Source organism: Micrasema longulum, unplaced genomic scaffold, assembly GCF_059751315.1.
Source record: "Micrasema longulum isolate JH-2025_06_02 unplaced genomic scaffold, ASM5975131v1 h1tg000928l, whole genome shotgun sequence".
In the NCBI taxonomy this organism is placed as follows: domain Eukaryota; kingdom Metazoa; phylum Arthropoda; class Insecta; order Trichoptera; family Brachycentridae; genus Micrasema; species Micrasema longulum.
Window position 1 is genome coordinate 108,000 of NW_028278119.1, and position 20,586 is coordinate 128,585.

At 37.0% G+C, this 20,586-nt stretch overlaps 1 protein-coding gene across 1 annotated transcript; it reads left to right on the plus strand.

The window, feature by feature from the left end:
• The first annotated feature begins 676 nt into the window (after window positions 1–676).
• Window positions 677–20,184, plus strand: Prp3 (pre-mRNA processing factor 3). The gene is made up of 12 exons (XM_088231876.1): window positions 677–1,205; window positions 3,237–3,486; window positions 5,469–5,611; window positions 6,477–6,610; window positions 7,569–7,765; window positions 12,281–12,472; window positions 13,542–13,669; window positions 14,608–14,795; window positions 15,393–15,540; window positions 15,653–15,862; window positions 17,687–17,836; window positions 19,575–20,184. The coding sequence occupies exons 1-12, from the start codon at window positions 1,072–1,074 to the stop codon at window positions 19,810–19,812; spliced, it is 2,112 nt and encodes a 703-aa protein (XP_088088002.1). The 5' UTR covers window positions 677–1,071; the 3' UTR covers window positions 19,813–20,184.
• Window positions 20,185–20,586: the final 402 nt, after the last annotated feature.

Sequence of the window (20,586 nt, forward strand, 5' to 3'; positions counted from 1 at the left end):
GTATATTCTGATACATTTTACAAACCTAATAACTACAGCACATTTATAAAATCTAGATAATAATTTACCGACGTTACTGTAACTGTCTAAAACTACATATTTGTTAATTTATTGCTATAGAGAGGAAAAACATTAATAAGGGAACAATATGGAAGTTTAAGAATTCAGTCAAAGTCAAATCCAGCCTTGTTTACAAACATTTAGACATACTAAAAATGTTGTTTATTAAAATTTTACCAGAAAAATGCTAAAATTCAAATAATTTTTGCGTTTCGTAAAAATGTATAAAATGAATTACCAATATTTTGAACATGTCCGAATGTCTGTAGAGTAAAACTGTTATTTGGTGTTTTTCAACCTGTGTATAGCGACCCCCTAAAGGGTCGCAAAGCTTTGCTAGGGGGGTCGCGGGCACAAACAAAGCAAACGTAAAAAATGAGGGATACCTGATCCAAGACATATTTGAAATAATATGGCGCTCATGCCCATTAAATGACATTGCAGGTACTTTAGAATGTTGTTTATTATTTTTATTGCAGTGCAAAATTCAATCGCTCATAAATCATAATAAGTAAGTACTATTCGCGTTTTTTGTTTTTTTTTTGTATTTTCCGTCAAAATCCTTACAACACGTATCTTTTATCTTAATAAATTAGAAGAAATTAAAAATATATCTATGGATACATATCTGTCAGAGGAACCCGACGTTTTTCAACGTTTTTAGATTTTAGCATTTTTCTGTTCATATTCGTCAGCGTCCTCTACATATTTTATTTTTCAACCCACATAATTTTCTATAAAAAATTTATTCGCTTTAACAAGTAACTAAAATTTTCAAATGTGCCTTTTAGTTAATCAACTAACCGTCGGAAAGTAATAATCGTAAATATCGAGAGTTTATAACCTAAAATTAAATAATATTTCGGGATATTTTCGAACGTTATCATTGCTTGGTATATATTCACTCATTGTAAGTTCAATGGCAATATTTAAGTATAAATAACTTAGATACAATCTGGAATAAGCGTGGATTAGTGTTTGTAAGTGGGGGTTACTTACTGTTGAAAGAAGATGTCGTCTTCTACGCATTTATCAAGGAGAGAAGTGGATGATTTGAAGCCTTCAATAGATAAAGCTATATACAGATGTCTGGGGTATTCAGATTCCTCCCTCCTATCGACAGCGACAACCTGCGTTACAAATGGGTAAGCAAAACTTTATTTTCCAATGTAAATTGCTGTAAAGTTCAAAACACCAAACTTCTGAGCTTAGAGAGTAAGTGCCTAAGAAGAATATTGGATATAAGGTGGTTCGATTTCATTACTAACATTGAAGTCTGAGAACGGGCGCAGTAGCCTCCTATAATGAGCGTTTTGAGAATGTGTCGGTAGGCCGGACGCCTCAGAGCTGTCTCTTCTTCACCTACGCGCCCCCGCCGTCCTAGAAGACCGTCGATGACGATCTTTCGGCTTTATTCGGCGGGACTACGGGATGCATGAGTGACGTGAGAGGAGGCGAATGCTGGCTAGCGATAGGGTCTCGTGGAGGCGTTTGGTGATGTCCACATGCTCGCTTAAAAGCAGATGTGAAAAAGAAGTAAATTACTAGCGTTTTAACAGCTTTGCCTGGGGTAGATTCAAACCGATTGGTGAGAGCAGTTAACATAAAAATACATTTTCAATTGAGGTGTTTAATTTTTAAGCCTACGGTTTATGTTGACAAAATGTGGACTGCATTAATAAATATCATTTAGTTTGTTTGAGATTTGAGGAGAGTGTAACAGAAATGGAGAATGGACCTACCTTTAATACGATGGTGATGTCTAATGATTCACTTTTGTATGAAGTTGAAAATGAGTGCACAATTTGTTTTTTTTTAAATCTTTTATTTCAAGTTTCGCTGCCATGATAATTCCAAGTACACTCGAACTTGCTTGTTACGAGAAATATGGGACTGACTGAATTTGCTCATAAATAAACATTACTTGTAATACAAGAAAAAATATTTTTTTAATGTGATCGCCATCAAGTCAATAAATAAATATGCATGCAATGAATTTTTAAAAATTGTAATCAATGCTTACAAACATACCCATCACACAAAGACATGAAGTATCTGAAAGGCAAGGGCGAATTGTCCATATAAACAATTTGATTTGACTATCGATAATAATAATTTAAAGTAGTTATATTTATGGGAAAATAATTGTTATTTATTACAAATTACTGTCACAGTTTATATGTTCCTCCAAAAATATATACAAAAATAAAGCGCGCCAAGCCCGTTCTCAGTGAAAGAACCGAAGAAGAAAGAAGAAAAACCAAAAGAATCTAGCAGATTACTTCAGCTTACTGCTTAATTTTTGTTTGGATTGATTTAATAGCTGAAGCGGACAGATGATGTTCACAGAACCACAGAAAAAATAGCCATTTATTTAATATAACCTGTATGTAGGTACAAATTTATGAACATTTTATTGTAGATTACGTACCAAAAAAATCACCGCTCTCCACTGCTGGAGGGATCACATGACACTGCATCAAACTTTTTAAAATCTGATAAACAACGTAAAAACCCCAGTAAATATTACATCAACATATATAATACATTATACATCATTATGCGCATTATTTGATGTAAAAATTCTTGACCGAGTAGTAACTCCCTTATTTTATTATATTATTCATCGTTACAATCGAATAAAAAATATAAGGTACACTATAATTTAAAGTTCTACTTTCGGAATTATATCCGAGACAAATTTAAAATAGAAAGTGAAAAGCACACAATGAATTAATTAATTAGATAAGATATTAACCTGTCCGGGAGTATGGCCGTACATGGTCGTCCAAACAAAATTTTCATCAATGGAGTATGGGCGTACATGTACGTCCGATTATTTTCAGAAATATTATTTGGGCTTGTAAAACCGATGGTTGACAACCCATGAAATAAAACATCGATAATTTTGATATAAATCATATTTACTGGTATAATTTATTATTTTTATTCAAGAAAATATGTTGCTTATAGCATTGACAATGATATAAAATTATAAAAAGTAAAAAAAAAACATGAAAAAAAAACTCACTCCCCAGATACAGTTTTGTCGGCAGAAACTCACTCCCGGACAGGTTAAATGATTTTCCTTAACATGTACTTATAACCCAAACTTCTTGTTCATTATTAGTAAATATGTATATATTTTGATTTGATTATTTATGGTGTCATTCCAGCTACGACCGCCGCAAGATGGCGGACAAGCTCTCGTCCATAGTGGAGTCCAAAAAGGCTTCCCGCATCGCCGAGAAGGTCCACCAGCTGATGGAGGAGGCCCAGGCCAAGGGCTCCTCGGGGTCGCGCAAGAGAGACGCGCCCCATCGGGAGAGGGACAGGGATAGGGACGACCACAAGAGGAGCAGGTCCGACCGCAAGGATAAGGAGAAAGAGAATGGGACGAATGGAAGCAGTAAAGACTCACAAAAGGTAAATAAAGATTATTCTTATTTTATTCAGAAAACAGTCATACATAATCAGCGTTAAAAACAAAGATTTTCTAACGTAAAACCAATTAAGTAAAAGATGTGTTCATGAAAATAAATAAAAAACTTAAGTGAGAAACTCACTAACAATTATATTATAGAGAGATATTTCTTAAAATATACAAGACCTATGTAAGACCTTTATTGGCATATAGATATCAAGTATGGAGTCCCTACTTTACTAAAGACATTGAGCTATTGAAAAAATCCAAAAATGTGCTACAAAAATCCCCAAATTACTCAAAAGGATATCTTACCACGGTAGATTAAAAGCACTAGGACCTGCATCGTTGGAACTTCAGACTCAATTGAAACTTATAAGATACTCAATAATTGCTATGACTGCCCCCTGCATGAGATGTATCAATTAAATCCCAACACAAATTTACAGGGTCATAACTGGAAGCTTTATCGTCCCCAATTCCACCTCTAACCCAAGAAAAACTTCCTTTCCAGCAGGGTAGCTTCAGACTGGAATAAATTGCCAAGTCTAGTTGTCCATTCCATTTCGGTCAACCAGTTCAAAAACCGTTCGGATGCTTTTTTGCAGGAAAAAGCACTTGGACAAAAAGCAGTACACGAGATATAGGCGCATCAGCAAAGGCTGCCTGCCTATAAAAAATGATAATAATAATAATAGTGTTTTCCAGGGGGTAGTAAATAAAAATACCAAATGCACTCTTGAGTCATCCATACACACATATTTGAATGCATACATATACACACATGCATATGCACATTTAAATGCATATATAAAACCAGGGACTAAAATTATACAGTAAACAACCAGACAAAACTAAACAAAAAACTCGGACAACCTTTACAAAAGATGTTCAAAATATTATCATTAACAATATATTATGAATTTAAAAAAGAAAAATTATTATGCTTGATGAATGTATCACTATCAAAACTCTTTATTGCTCAAATATTCAACCTCTTCTAGAATGCCTCTGTGGTCTGGTCTCCATTATATGTGAATCACATTGAATCAGTCCAATATCGCTTGCTTCGAAAAGTAACGTGGATGCTTGGACTAGAGAGGGGTAATTATTCTTTACTGATATAGAGTCAATGTTAAATATTTCTAGTCTACAAAAACGTAGAACTAATATTGACTATATATATGTTCGACATACTAAATGGTATAATCGATGTGCTATCATTACTGGGACAGATGAAATTCTATATTCCGACTCGTATGTAGAGATACAATGAAGTACTGTTCATCAATCAACATAGAACAAACTACGGCCTGAATTCTGCAATGACCCGTCTTTGTCGTATTGTTAACTCGAGACAAGATCTGGACTTTTTTGGTTTAAGTTTACAATGATTTAAACGAGCACTAAATAAATAGTCCAGATCTTGTCGTGATGTCCCTTATGTTTGTCAATGCTTCTTTTTCAATGTTTTTAACTATTTTTATATTGCACAATAAGTTTTTCTGGGTTATTATGCCGTGTGTCGTTCGTACTCTCTACCGACGTTTCGGATCGCGTTACAGCGTCCATCATCAGGGTTGACATCAACCCTGATGATGGACGCTGTAACGCGATCCGAAACGTCGGTAGAGAGTACGAACGACACACGGCATAATAACCCAGAAAAACTTATTGTGCATCTTAACGGCCGTGAAAATCTAAGAAGTTTATTTTTATATTATAATATTTATCCCTATGAATTATATAAATGGAGTGTCCGTAAATAAATAAATAAATAAATATATGTATCTGGTATATATATTTAATTTGGTATACAGTATTTATTATATTTACAGAGATATAAAAGTTATTAGATGCGATGTGTACTGGCCACACATCACCGGAAAGGAAGATTGTGGTTTAAAGAGGTTCGATGATTTGGAAACTTGGAACGTCTCATTTGCTCTTTAATTCTAACATGGTGTTTTACCTCTTGCGACAGACGCGGTCGCCGACTGAAGAGAGTGTGGGCGCGCAGATGGCACTGCTCAGCGCCGACAAGATCCGCATCATGATGGTCACAGCACAGAAGGAGATAGAGGAGAGAAAGAGAGCGCTCAGCGTCCTCAAAGGAGAGGAGACCGGGTAATTAATAACACCGGTCAATATGATTGTTGTCTCACGAGTACTAATGTGCACTTAATGAATTTTTTTTATCCTGTTTTCAAATATTTATTTTAACACTTTATATACATATAAGGGCGGGCATATTGTCTTTAGGAAATTTCTTCCTACCTACCCAAACCGTTCAGTTTGAGAAAATTACAAGTACATGGACATATTGAATCTTACAATTTAGACAAAAATTAAAAACAAAAATTAAGAAAATAAAAACACATAAAAAAATTAACACTATATTATGAAGAGAGGAGAGGGGATGGGAAGGAAAGAAGAAGGATATGTGTGCGGAATTTCTCCATCGCCCACAGAATTTCGTCAAAGCCATGGACGATACTCCCGGTTTCTTGTACCTCAAACAGGTGTTTTCTAAAATTAGTAAGGCAAAAATTAAAGACGAAATATTTGTGGGTCCACAAATTCAATCACTAATGCATAATAAAAAGTTTGGGGGACTATTGAATCCACTGGAGAATGCAGCATTGCAAGCATTAAAAAATGTTACAGTTCCTAGGTATGTCAGAATGTTTGAATATCGTGCAGTTAATAATGGAGAAAGTATTAAAATGTTTGAAATTAAAAATGCCTGTTTGTTGGAAACCCTGTGTGATAGGGAAAAACCGATACCATATTTTAATTTAAGAAAAAAATACTCTCAGAATCGCATATATATTTTTCATCTGAAACAAGTATCTGAAGCATAAAACTGATCACCCTACCTTCATGTAAAAGTATGTATTATCTCTCAACTTGTAATTTAAAGAAGTCTGATTAATAAAATGGATTTGCAATTATAAAGCTTGATGAATTAAAATACATCGTGCCCTTGCAGCCGAGTGCCTAATGCAGCGGCTGTGAACGCAGCGAAGGTCGCCGCAGCTCAGATCAAGACACAAATCCACCAGATACCCGGTTCCAGCATGCCCCCGCCCGGAGTCATCAAACCAATACTCTACTCCTTACCAAGTGAGTGACATATCGTTTGTATTTTGCCATCTGTGTGTGTTATGCTGTCATATATATATATATATATATATACTGATTTATCGAACAGACTTAGTTCTGCAGCCTACGCTGTTAAAAGATTCGACATCTTACTGATGTAGAAACAGCTAGGTTGGTCTATTTCAGTTACTTCCACAACATTATGTCTTACAGTATACTGCTGTGGGGAAATCCTGCAGATATACCTGTTTCATGTACCAATAAGTAAAACATCGTATGTTAAAAATGCTTTTTTTCGTAGGACTTTTTCAATGTACAATACAAAATTTAAAAATATAGATTATACAAACATCACTCTGTCAGATTTAAAATTTACACTAAAAATGTATTATGTAACTTAGTAGACATTATAATAATAAATATGTACATCTCCCCCCCCCCCTCCTTATCCTCTCTTCAAGCATTTTTGTCGTTATCCCGCCCAATTTACAGTAACTTAATGTTCTTAAAATTAATATTTAAAAAATCTTTGATTGTTGAGTACTTGAAAATAACATTTTTGTATGTATAAATTGTATGTATTTATTTGATATGTAATATATATTTTCTTTACTAACTTTGTATACTATGTGGAAATCTGTTATTAGTTCTGAGTTTATACACTATATCTGTTTGTTTACTAAAAATATGTATGTAGAACTGTTGATTTCCCTAATAAAATAAAAATAAAATAAAATAAAATATTGATTCTGTTTTTGTGCTGCAGAAGAGAGCTGTTCGAGCGATTTACAATATGAATCCCAGAAAGTCGCTTAGAGATACGTTTAAAGAAATCAATATATTAACAGTCACATGTCAATATACAGTAAAACACATGTTTTAATTAATTCTGTGCATATTTATTTTTACGAGAACGCGAGTCCATTGTATAGTATTTTTTACTGTCCTGCGTTTGTCAAGATTCTTTGTTTGTTGGCAGCCACCACAGTGTTCACCCGCGAGGACTACGAGAAGCAGCGGCGGATGGCGGAGCTGCAGGCCAAGATCCAGTCCAAGCTGTCCTCCCTGGCCACCCCCACGGCCCCCCGGCCGCTACTGCTGGACCCCGACACGGGGCGCCCGGTGGACACGGCCGGCCGGCAGCTGGAGCTGCCTACCCTCGTGCCCACACTCAAGGTGAGGGGGCGCGAGATTAACTAAGCCCAGGATCCAGTCCAAGTTGGCCAATTTGAATTTGATTTGATGTATCAATATGTATTGTCTTTTTTGGATGGTCCCGTGTGAGTTGGATTCGTAAACCTAATAGAATTACCCATCAAGAAATAGATAGTGGAGGTGGGTTGCGCACGGATCGACGAGTGGATCAAGCCAAATAGGTAAAATGTGTGTACTGTTTATGAAATTTGTTCTATTGGTCTATATAAATTGGTTATGTTTTTTATGATTATTTTAGTTTTTTATTGTTTATTATGCTAATGATAATTAGGTTAATTGGATTAATTACGTTTTTTTATTGTCATTATTATGTTAACTTTGTTAAATAGCTAATCTTAGGCATGTTTCACATTTTGTAAAATGTTTCCCACGGGACACCCCAATGAGGGAAGATTATTCTGTATAAAAAAAAGAATACAAACAATGTAAAAGTATAAGTATATGAAAAAAAACCATTCTATGATTATTGACCACGAAATTAGCTGCAGATTACAGCAATACAACGGGCCGTAGGTACTTGTGTGGGGTTCATAGTCCATAATCAATGACACAAGAAATAGTGTGATGGCAGGTATGCAGCATGTAGATCAAGTGCAGTCTCTTCAACTCCTCATCGCCTCAATACTCGTGCTACATATTTCATTATTTATTCGCCATGTAATAAATAAACACTTAACAGCAACCTCGTGTCTTCTCTGTCAATCTCTAACTGGGGTAGGAACTCCAACCAAACCCTCAACTACTTAATCCTACACTTGCTTTGAGAATTGCGAGCGCAAACTGAAGCCTTCCATTACACGTTTTTTGTTAAACTAAAAACCTAACTAAAACCAAACCAAAAATTTAGAACACTTTTGTTCTAAGGTAAGCGTGGGGGATATGACGCACAATTCGGGTTTTCGCAATATCTCAAACGCTAATACCTATTATGACATGATGATTGGTGTTTATGGTACCTAGGACTATTAGGTACACACAGCATAAATTGCAACTAAATCTTACAATGAGAAATACTAAAAATATATAAAATAAAATAAGTTAACTTTTGCGTCATATCCCCGACAGGGGGGGTAATATGACGCACCAGGTGTTGGGGATATGGTATATGGGAAATTACATGTAAACCAAAAATAAAAACTCAAATTTTTAAAAAATTAAAGCTTCAATTTTTAATAAAATTTTATTCATAATATACATACTACACAACTGACACGGTGTTGGGGAATTTTACTGCAAAATTGAAGTGTCCGCGACGAACATTAGGTTTCGGCATGATTTTCTTAATTTGTTCCATTTTGACAATGCTGATGTCTTCGGCTAATGGAAAGATGAATTGTACCTCCCCTTTTTTCATGAAGTTAACTTCTACGCCATCATTATTGATGCTAACGACTACACCCACATAATACAATGGTTTACTTTTTCCTGGAAACTCAACCAACACGTATTCGTCGACGTTAACAGTTTCTACACATTCGAGAAAATCTACCTCATCTAAGCTTTCATCCTTGGAAGATTTTTCATCCCACTCGCCTCCAGATGATGATGGTAATTCTTCTTCCAAAGGGATCTTCTTTTTTGCCGGCTTTCGAGGCTTGAATGTCTTCTGCTGCTTTGCAATTTTGATTGCTCGTTTGGCCTTTTTAGCTTCTATATTTTCAGGCGTTGTCAAAAGCTGAGCATGCTGTTTATTTTTCGCCACGGCAGGAGTAGCACTCTTTGGCACTGGTGACACGATTTCTAAGAGTTTTGTAGGAGTCACTTCTGTGGTTTTATTAGAGTGGGTTTCAGTGGGTTTTTTCTTTGGGGTGTGTGAACCCGAATTGGATGTGCTGGGTTGAGGACCCAAGTCAAAGCCATCACTTTCGTCGTCTTTTTGCATAGAGTTGGACTCCGGGGCTCCTTGTAAGTAGGCGTAATCGGGAATGGATGAGGGGGCGAATGGAAACACACCGCAGGCCCGGAAGCCTGCCGAACCCGTAGACATTGTTGCAGCTTGAGACCAGCCTTTTTGTAGAAGTTGGCCAAAGTGCCTGCGCTCTATCTTCTTTCCAGGATTTGCATTTCCCCATTCTATAGCAGCACTTCGATAATAGGCCTTCAATGGTTTGAAAAACGATCTATCAAGAGGCTGTAAGTAATGCGTCGTATGGCTGGGAAGGCAAAGAAAGTGGACGTCATTTTCCAACGCTTTCTCTAATATGTCAGGCGAGTTAGTGTGTGATCCGTGACCATCAAGTAGTAATAGGCATGGACCAGCTGTCTTCCTTGGGATAAAATGGTTTTCCAGCCAATTCTTGAACAGCTCTTCATTTATGTAGGCTGATTTTCCACCCATTACCACTTCCGATCCGTTAGGCATATTATCGAGCCACACTTGTTGCTTGTAAACGCCTTTGAAGACTACGTAAGGCGGTAAAAAGCTTCCCTCTGCATTACAACAGGCAACAACTGTGACTGTTTCACCTTGTTCTTTTGACTGCCGAACTTGAACTGATTTGCTGCCTTTGGCTGCTATGACTTCTTGCGGAGGGTTGTTCAGCTGTAGACCTGACTCATCTACATTGTAAATATTTGCTGGTTTGTTCAAGAGGTTCAATGAGTCTAACGTTGTTTTTAGCAAAGTGAAATAATTATTCACTTCTTCCTTTATCATGCCATCCGTGCGGGCCATAGACACTCCTTGTGCTTTTCGAATTGCCAATGATGGATTTCGTTTGAGAAATGCGTTAAACCATCCCCTTCCTGCCTTGCGTTTCTCTACGTTGAAATGTGCGCTGGAAGCTCGGCCCATTTGTCCAGCCAGGTTGAAAGCCATTCGGCAGAGTGAATCCCTTGTTGGGGCGTACCCGGCAGCCTGCAGTCTCTTGATATGAACCACTAATTTTTGTTCTGCGTCCAAGCCAAGGACAGGAGGTTGCCCGAGCTTGCCTTTATTGCTGTTCTTTGTTTTGAGACGGAATCGTAGGGTTTTTTCCGGTATCCCATGTTTTTTAGCTGCCCCCCTCACTGAAGAGCCGCCTGCTACATCCTTGAAAGCGGCATGAAGGTTATCTTCAGTCCAGCAGCCCCGTAGGTTCTTAGACTTGTAGCTAGGCATATCTAAAAACAAGTTAGTATTACCACAAATATTATGTGGGGGATATGACGAGCGTCATATCCCCCGCAACCACAATGCGTCATATCCCCAATTTGACGGCATTTTAAGTAAAAAATAGCAAATAGTAAGCGATGAGGGCTATGTAAATATACAAGTCATATTATTGATTTTAAAGACAGCGCGATAACGTAAAATATACGAAACCAATAAAAACATAGAAAGAAAACAAATTAACAAGCTTAAAAATTTATGCGATGAAATTTCACATGTTGTTACCTGCAAAACTGCGCACAAAACAGGCCCTCTTTCCACGACGGTTCACTGCACACTAACTTAGACACGCTTCATCTGGTGGCAATGGTCGGTACTATCATTCCCCAATACCTTTCCGTCACTAGTAGGCCGAGTTTGCGAGATCTCGAAAACGCGTCATATCCCCGACCGCGTTATATCCCCCGCGCTTACCTTATGCATTAGAGCTTAAGGCTGTAGTATTAGGAAATCATACGATTTTGCCATTTTAAAACAAAATTAATTTTTTTCTCGCGCAATAATAAAAAATAAAAAAACATAAATTAGATAACAACATTATTTTTTAAAGGTATTTCTGTTAAAAAATATACTTAAAAGTTTTATGTAACTAAAATATAATTACTTTTAGACCGGCAGATTACGCCATTTCAAATTTAGACTAAACTTAGGTATCTAAGATCTCAATAAAAACTAAGTATTGAACAAAAATTTGTTGAAATAATTTGAACATAATAAGTCGAACATGAAAGTGGCCAAAGCCAAATTTTAATTTTTTGATTGTGAAAAGAAATACAAGCATTTTAAATCACATACATTTTTGTGACATTTTCTTTTTCTTCCATGTAAAATTATGCTTTCGGTAATACTTTTAAAAAAACGTATTTAAATATTTTAGTTGAAACCTTTTTTTATAGAATTGTATTATTTTTTTTTTAAAAGAATATAATCTAATATTTAATTTAAAACAACATCTTATTTTCGTTTTTATGACCTTCATTCCGGCCCTTACCGAAATCGATAAGGGCAGGTCTGAAGGTCATAAAAACATAATTCGTACATTGGTTTTAAAATGGCAAAATCATATGATTTCCTAATTTTGCATTTGTTTTACCAGACTACAGCCTTAAGGGCTTCCCAGGAGAATTATTACTCTGAGATTACTACCAACCATTGGAGAAAATAATATCTTTTCTCATTAACAAAGAAAAAATACCTCATTACCTAAATGCCACAATTTTTTTGTCATTGAATTGTCTCTATTACGGGTTGTCGGCCAATGATTGTAAATGCGGAATCAGAGAGTGACGTGCATTGTAAAGTTGAACTTTCCGCCGTGTTCCCAGGCCAACATCCGCGCCAGGAAGCGAGAAGAACTGAAGGCGCAGCTGGGCGCCAAGGGCCCCCTGGCGGAGCAGGAGGAGGCGGCCTGGTTCGACTCCCGCGTGAGCGCGCGCCCCGCACAGAGGGTGCGCCGGGCTCTGCGCTTCCACGAGCCCGGCAAGTTCCAGCAGATGGCGCAGCGGATAAGGATGAAGGTATACTATACATTTAGGGTTATTTGATATGTAAAACCGTGGATAATGGAGGCGGGTAGAAGTAATAATGGATTGTATCATTCGGTTCTTCAAAATCAACAGTGTTTTGAGTATGTTCAAATGTTTGTAAACAGGCAGGATTTCACTCCCCGGGGAGTTATTAAGATCTAAATCAATAACTAATCAATTTAAAATTAAACCAGCCGACATATCATAAGACCTGTAATATAAGAAACTGTTATGTTAAACGTATTTATGTTTATAAAAGGTATTTGTGCCGTGTACACTAATAAAATTAAAATAAAATGCCTAGACTTCTATATGCCCTTCTCAAGAATGTCTTCCCTCTGTTACAATAGATTTAGACCATTTAGAAATCATTGCTCTGTTAGAATTACTTTTGTAAATTATGCATTTCTGTATTTTTTTATTTAAATCATAATACAGTCAAACTTGGTTATAACTGTCAGGGAAATACCGAGATCTCGGATATAATGAGAAAACATTAGTTGACATTTTAGTTTGTGGTTTTCTCCATACATTTATTCACTCTATAACGAGCTTCTTCTCGGACATACCGAACAAAAATATGGTCAACAGTTAAACAAAACTTCTTCAATTGTTTAAAAACATCATTTTCAAAAAAAGAACTTAAGTTTAAAAAAATCCAAATTGGGGACTAACTTATTACCGATGCCGCTGGGCGTTGGGATCGGTTTACATTTATGATACTATGTAAGTCTCTAAGTACCAAATTGGTGTTTTCGCCAACAACATTGACAAAGTATTACACATATTGTTGGAATTGCGTGTAAAAAATCCAAGCTTTCTGTACTTTCTGCATCGTAATTTGTTGATGTAAATTCTTCCTCAACTTAGCGGCTGCCACAGAAAAAGTAATTAATGAATACAGCTGAAAATTTTAGCATACTTCAGGGGCACGTGTACCAACATAACAAAAAAAAAATGACAATGAGACCCTCCAAACCTGCGAAATTTACAAATTCCTGTTTCTTTCTGAACACACTCATAACTATTTTGCTAAATGTATTTTTGATTTTCCATCCAGGCCCAACTAGAAAAGTTGCAGAGTGAAATATCACAGATCGCGCGGAAGACCGGCATATCTTCGGCCACCAAACTGGCCCTCCTGGCACCGGAGACTGACGAGGAAGAGGATATTCCCGATATAGAGTGGTGAGATGTTACGCATGTACAAAATATGATATGTAAAAAAATGTGTTTTCATTATGATTATTTTTTTATCTCTTAATTTTTTTCCACGCCGTGGTCAAATGGTCAGCACGTTTGCCCACCATGCAAGAGGACATGGTTGACATGAAATATTTATTTAAAATCTTGTTTTAATGTAACATTTCACAGTCCCTGGACTGACACTTAGGGCATAAGACTGATCATCTTACCTTCATGTAACAAAATGATCAAGATACACTGCGATTGGTGTACCAACCCAGTGCCCTAGGCACCATTAGGTGCGGAAAGGGAATGATAATGATTTTTTTCTTTTTTTTTCCTCTTGTTCTCGTTATTTATTGCTTTGCTTATGCATACAAAGCTTTTTTTTTCCTAGTATGTATATTTTGTACAATAGTTATTTTTCATGGGACTGAGTCCATTCCTTCATTAATTTTTTTAATTTTTCTAACTATAGTCTTCAGAAAGTTGATGTATTTTTCCGCAGTGGCTTAATTTTTAATTTTTTCTCTGGGTTTTCAAACATTTGGCCGTATTGTGCGAGGATTTGTATGCAGATTAACCTCTCGGCGTCAGACATAGGACAATCGTGTAATATATGGAGGACGTCCTGAGAGCTGAGTCCATCGCAAGGGCAGCAATCATTATATCTTTTTTTAAATCTATGAAGATATTTTCGAAAAGCACCATTACCTGAGAGCATTTGAGTTAGCTCGTAAGTCCGCCCAAAAGTATCCAATATCTCGGCATCTTTTAAATTTTTCAAAAACAATTTCGTTATTTTCCCTTTATCACTTGATAAATATCTTTTGTTCCAATGATAATGATAATGATTTAATTTTATAGCACAAAAATTATTTCGGTCTGTGTGAACTGTTAGGTTGCGTCTTTGACAAATATGTTTACCGTTGCCTATCCAGGTGGGACAGCGTGATCCTGATGACGGAGGAGGAGCGGGAGGCTGCGGCGGCCCGGAGCCAAGCAGCTGGTGTCCCGCCAGATCCTGCAGGCCCGGTAGACCCCGCAGACCCGGACAACATACTGAGGAACATCAAGGAGGACGCCATCAGCAATCTCGTGGAACACCCGACCCAACTACAACCCCCGTGTAAGTTTATCTCTTAACCTGAGACAAACTCGATCGCCAGATGCATATTTTTTGGTGATACAGTAAAACCCCTAAATAACTGTTTTCAAAGGGCTGACAAAAAATGTAAATGGGAGAGGGTAGTAAAAAAAGTTCGGGGCGTCCGGGCCGTTCGTCATCTTCAACGTCTTCACGGCCATCTTGGAAACGCTTATACCACTCGTAAACTCTTGTTTTACTCATAGCAGACTCGCCATAGGCCATTGTTATCATTTTACACACTTTGTTAAACTTTATTTCATTTTTTACACTAAATTCGATACAAATTCTTTGATCCATATTTTTTAACAAATGAAAATCACCGAGCTAGTAAAAACACGTCTAACTTTAGCGGCTGCCACAGACAAAGTAAACAATGAATACAGCTTAAAAATTGAGCATACTTCAGGGGCATGTATACCAACATAATAAAAATTGACAATCGGACTCTCCAAACCCGCGAAATTTAAAAATTCACGTAATTTTCTGAACATACTTCGTATATCAACAAAATTCAAATTGCTTTTGGTACAGACATCATTCTCGAAAAAGAATTTAAAAGTAAAATTGTGTTTGTAGCGGAGCCGACGAAACCCGTGTACATGCCTGTGTTCCTCACAAAGCGGGAGAGGAAGAAACTTCGGAGGCAGACGCGGCGGGAGGCCTGGAAGGAGGAACAGGAGAAGGTCCGACTTGGCCTTGAAGCTCCCGCGGAACCAAAACTCAGGTAATAATACATTCCCATTACTTTGTCCAGAGATCGGCGCCGGTTCTTACCCTCTGTAACAGTACTACACATTACTTTGTTCTAACTTCCTATGCGTGTTCTCTCTCCGCAGGATATCGAATCTCATGCGGGTTCTGGGGTCCGAGGCCGTGCAGGACCCGACCCGCATAGAGGCCCACGTGCGCGAGCAGATGGCCAAGAGGAAGCGGGCGCACGAAGAGGCCAACGCGGCCCGCAAGCTCACGCGCGAGCAGCGCGGCGAGCGCCGGGCGGCCCGGCTCAAGGAGGACACCTCGCTGGGGGTCACCGTCGGGGTGTACAGGTAACGGCCTAGTGAAAGCACCTCTTTCACACAGCGAAAACCATTTCAAGAACTTTTTTCGTCATGTGTTGACCTTTTTTTACTGATTAGTCATTCTATTATTTTATGTATCTACCTACCATAAAAATAATTATTATCTCTCTAGTTACGTATTTTTAAGGACGCCTAACAAAGTCATTCATGAAAATTTATTTTAAGTTAAAAAATAAAACTATCGAGTAAAACAATTTATTTCATCATATTAGTTAAGTACTTTCAATTTTCTCTACCCCAAAACAAACCTTATTTTAAATTCAAGTTCTTCTTTTTTTCATTTCAATCGCTTACTAACCTAACATTTTCTGTGGATATTTGACATGCCTATCCAAATATGAACTGTGGTTCTGCAAGCATTATTTTGAGTGACAAATTCCTTATTATATTTTGATTGCTCCAAACAACAAAAAATAAATTGTGGGAGCCTAAGGGGTGATATTTTTGGGTGCCCAAGATCCTAATCAAACGAGGCTCAAAAGGCCGATTAACTTAGGCCCGTAGAGCCAATGAAAACAGCCCTGGAGGGGCGATTAAAAGTGGCCGGAAGGGCCGAATTTTCTAGCATGTTCTTGCTAAGTTACATATAAAAACAGTAGCAAATACTCCATTTATTCACTTAAAAAATTATTTTGCAAAAATCGGTTTCCACCTCTAGAGTATTAACGCGCTACTGCTTATAGAGCCGCCTATAAACACAAAAACTGATCTAGGATCAATCAGTTAACTACAGTTTGCAGCAAACAATAGGACATAGGTACTCTGGTCAAGAATTACCAAATCGATACTAATTTACATTGTAATTGCTTTTGAATATACCTACGTATTTATTTCTTTAAAATGGTTATTCCAATTTATATTTCTATCTTTCTTCTTTTAATTTATAATAAGAAAATTTCCACATTACTGATGAGCAGAGCCAAGCACGGTGACGTAAGCGTCTGTTACACGTCTGTTGTTAAACCAAAAATTTTCGACACAACACTCAGCAAAATGACATATCTATAAGCGGGCAGCGTGTTATTACTCTGAGGTTTTTTTTTAAATATTTTTTTTCAAAAATATTTACAAAATAGTCTTAAATTAAAGTCCTGCTGAGTTGCATACATACAACTCGTCAGCGGGTTCTTATAAATTACATCGATTGTTTACACTTAACCTACATTAACAATAATTTTACTTGAAAAACATTACATATTACATTATGAAAAATTAAAAACTATCACTAATACAAAAAACTTTTTTCTATTAACCATAATTTGAGCAAACGTCTCACTCCTGTATTTAACTCAGTATTTTTAATATTGTTTGGTAACTTGTTAAATATTTTAGGTATACTGTATTGCAGTGTTCTTTTGTCATATTTATTGCAATATCTAGGAACAGCTAGCTCTAGTACAGCCATACTAGTCAACCTGGTGTTGTAATCATGTACCAACTTGTGTTTATACTCGGAGTGCGACGCATGCTGACAAATTAATTTGTACCAAGGTAGAGCCCTAACAGATAATTTATTTACAGATTTATACATCAATGATATTGAAATATTGTGTCTCTGGGATGTAAATTTAATTTAACATTATAAATAAATGCATTATAAAAGACACCTTTCATACCATCCAAAATTAATTCAATAACATGCAATTAACATCGCTTATTTCAAGGTTTGTTAACGACATCAATTTCATTGAGTTTTTCAACTCAAAATTTCTTTGATAAACTGCAGTTTTAGTTACAATATTGATCTTTAAAAAAAATTATAGTTGTAGGAATGTTTGATTATGCTTTCAGGATCCGTGACCTGTTCGAGTGCGCTGCCAAGAAGTTCAAAGTGGAGAAGAACATGGAGCAACTGTACATGACGGGCGCCGTGGTTCTACACCGCGGCTGTTGTTTGGTCATTACGGAAGGAGGACCCAAACAGCACTCTAAATTCAAGAGGTACTTTTCAATCACTCTTAACAGCCTACATTTGTCTACTGCAAGATGTAAGACTCCGTACTCTTTCAAATCACCCTTGGAGAATCTCAATATAATAAAGCGATGGATAATATCGCCCCACTCTTCAAGACTGCCAGTCTAATTAATGCATATGGTTAAATATCATTTCGATCGCAGAAAGTCTGTTCACATTGTACTGTTAACTTTTCAACTCTTTTCCTTTACGCAGCTGTATCTTCAACGACCTCCTGATATCTTCAGTAACCTCCAATGATGTTTCTATTCTTACAAATTTTTAAAACTTTCTGCATTTTAATTTATTGATTTAAAAATTAAACATGAATGTCACTGCGTGCCACAATAATTTTGTAAAATATAACATTTTTGACCCATAATTATTATTCTCATTAATTATACACTAGCAGCTATTAAGCTGATGCGTGTATATCAAGTGTACATGCTTATTCAACATTATAAATTAGTGTGTGCATCTAGTTAACATTAACTGAACTAGCACCAATCACTTTCTCGGGAAGGCCATTCCATTTCTCCACAACTCGGTTTGTCAGGCAGTTCTTCTCGGGTTTGGATGAGAAGGAGGTTGTGTTGAGTTTCAATGAATGACCTCTGAGATGACGGTTTTCATTCATAGTGAACATTGATTTCAACTTGGGTACATTATATTGCTCAGTTAAGATTTTTAGCATTTCAATCGAGTCACCACGTTGCCTTTCAGTGAACTTAACCCGAACTCCCTTAAGCGGTCCTCGTATGATTTATTTCCTAGAGAAACTACCAATTTAGTTGCTCTTCTCTGGACTTTCTCCAACAACTCTGTGTCTTTTTTAAAATAGGGACTCCAGATTTTTATAAATTTTGTGGAACAAACCTCGGCTGATTTGAGCGAATGTTTTCATTATTAAGTATAAGTAAGAATGGATGTATTAGTTTGACAATTTGGATAATATGTGATTCCCATTTAAGATCACAAGTAATCACAACTCCGAAATCTTTTAGTGACGTTACTGCTTGCACTTGATTAATATAATTGATTTTATAAATGACATTCGATTGCTAACAAAACATCACTTTTACCAGATGCTGAATTGATTTGTAAGGTGACTTCGAGGTGAGGTCTTCAGTGAGAGTCGAGTATGACGTCATTGAGGCACAGGGAAGCCTTTATGAGGTCCTAAATGAGTAATCCACCAAAATTTCATTTGCAGAGTCGCATTCTAAGATCCCGCGCATGCGCACTTATAAAAATGATTTACTAAAATATTTATATTTTGGAGGCCATTTTCAACTAGTTGTAAATAACTCACTGTGAGAAGATGGTAATCAGATTGTAGGAGAGAGGAGTTTGAACTTCGGATCTCTGATCCGTGACTCCAGGCTTCAGCCACGGGACCACAACCCGATATTTTTTTTTCCTGTTCTGGGCCCCATATTACAATGGGAAAATAACAGAGTTACCTTTAATTTTCTGTAAAAAAATTGAAGTTTTTGAACGGAAATATTTATATGTGTTTAAAAGAAAAATAGTATCTTCGTCAATAACCTGTAATTGAACTTGTTTCAAATAAAAAATCGTACATCTGGATCCATTTTTGTTCAGTAAATTCGATTTTACTTTGAAGACAATTAAAGATAAATGTGTTAACTTCCCCTGGGTTTGTTATTGTAGAGAAGCAGGAAAGGCGGCATGATCTCATTCTCACTCGACGCTCTGTTGCAGACTGATGATGCAGCGCATCAAGTGGGCCGAGGACACGGTGAAGGATACCGACGGGAATCCCGTACCCAACTCCTGCACACTCGTCTGGGAGGGCAGCCAACTGGCGCGCTGCTTCGGGGACGTGCGCTTCAAGGTCTGCCCCACGGAGCGGGCCGCAAGGGACCATCTGGCACGGTACAACGCGCAGCACTTCTGGGCCCTGGCTTACAGCGACACCCTCATGGCAGACACTCAGTGACCGGCTAACTCTGGCTTAAAAGTGCATTTAAAATGTGGAAAACTCTCGTCATTTCCCTGTCTAAGGACACTGTTTCCTGGGCACATCAATCGCAGCATATCAGCGGTCATGTACATCGCACCCTCAGAAGTACGCTGTTGTTAGTCTGAGTCGGCTAAAACTTTATAAAATTTATTAATGCTCTTAACTCATTGTATGTTGACATTATAATGCCCAGTACTTTTTGTGGTATATGAGAGAACACTAGCATCATAAATACTGCAGTGTCTTCAATATTTTACTCAAACGATTTTAAAGAATACATTCGTGGTAAACTTTGTGATCAAAAATAAACAGGAATTTGGCAATAAAATGCAAAATTTTCATTTTCAATAATTTTTTTTATTATTCCGTTCAAAATACTCGCCATTTGCGACGATACATTGATGCCAACGCTTAATCCAATTGTCCATGCACTTTTCATAGGCCTGAAAAGACATGGCCTTTAGTTCTCGCAGCGAATTCTCTTTTATGGCATCAATTGTTTCAAAGCGCGTTCCTCTTTATAGCAATTTTAGTCTTGGGAAAATAAAAAAGCAGACGGAGCCTGTTCAGGAGAATACGGTGCTCGGCTGATGATATTAGTTGAATTTTTGGGCAAAAACTCTGAAACAATCAACTCTATATGAGATGGCGTAATATCGTGGTCACTATATTATTTATTGTTTCAGCATTTACTTTGTGGAAAGACATTTTGAATTTATTTAAAATAAAACACTTTGTAAATTTACCACA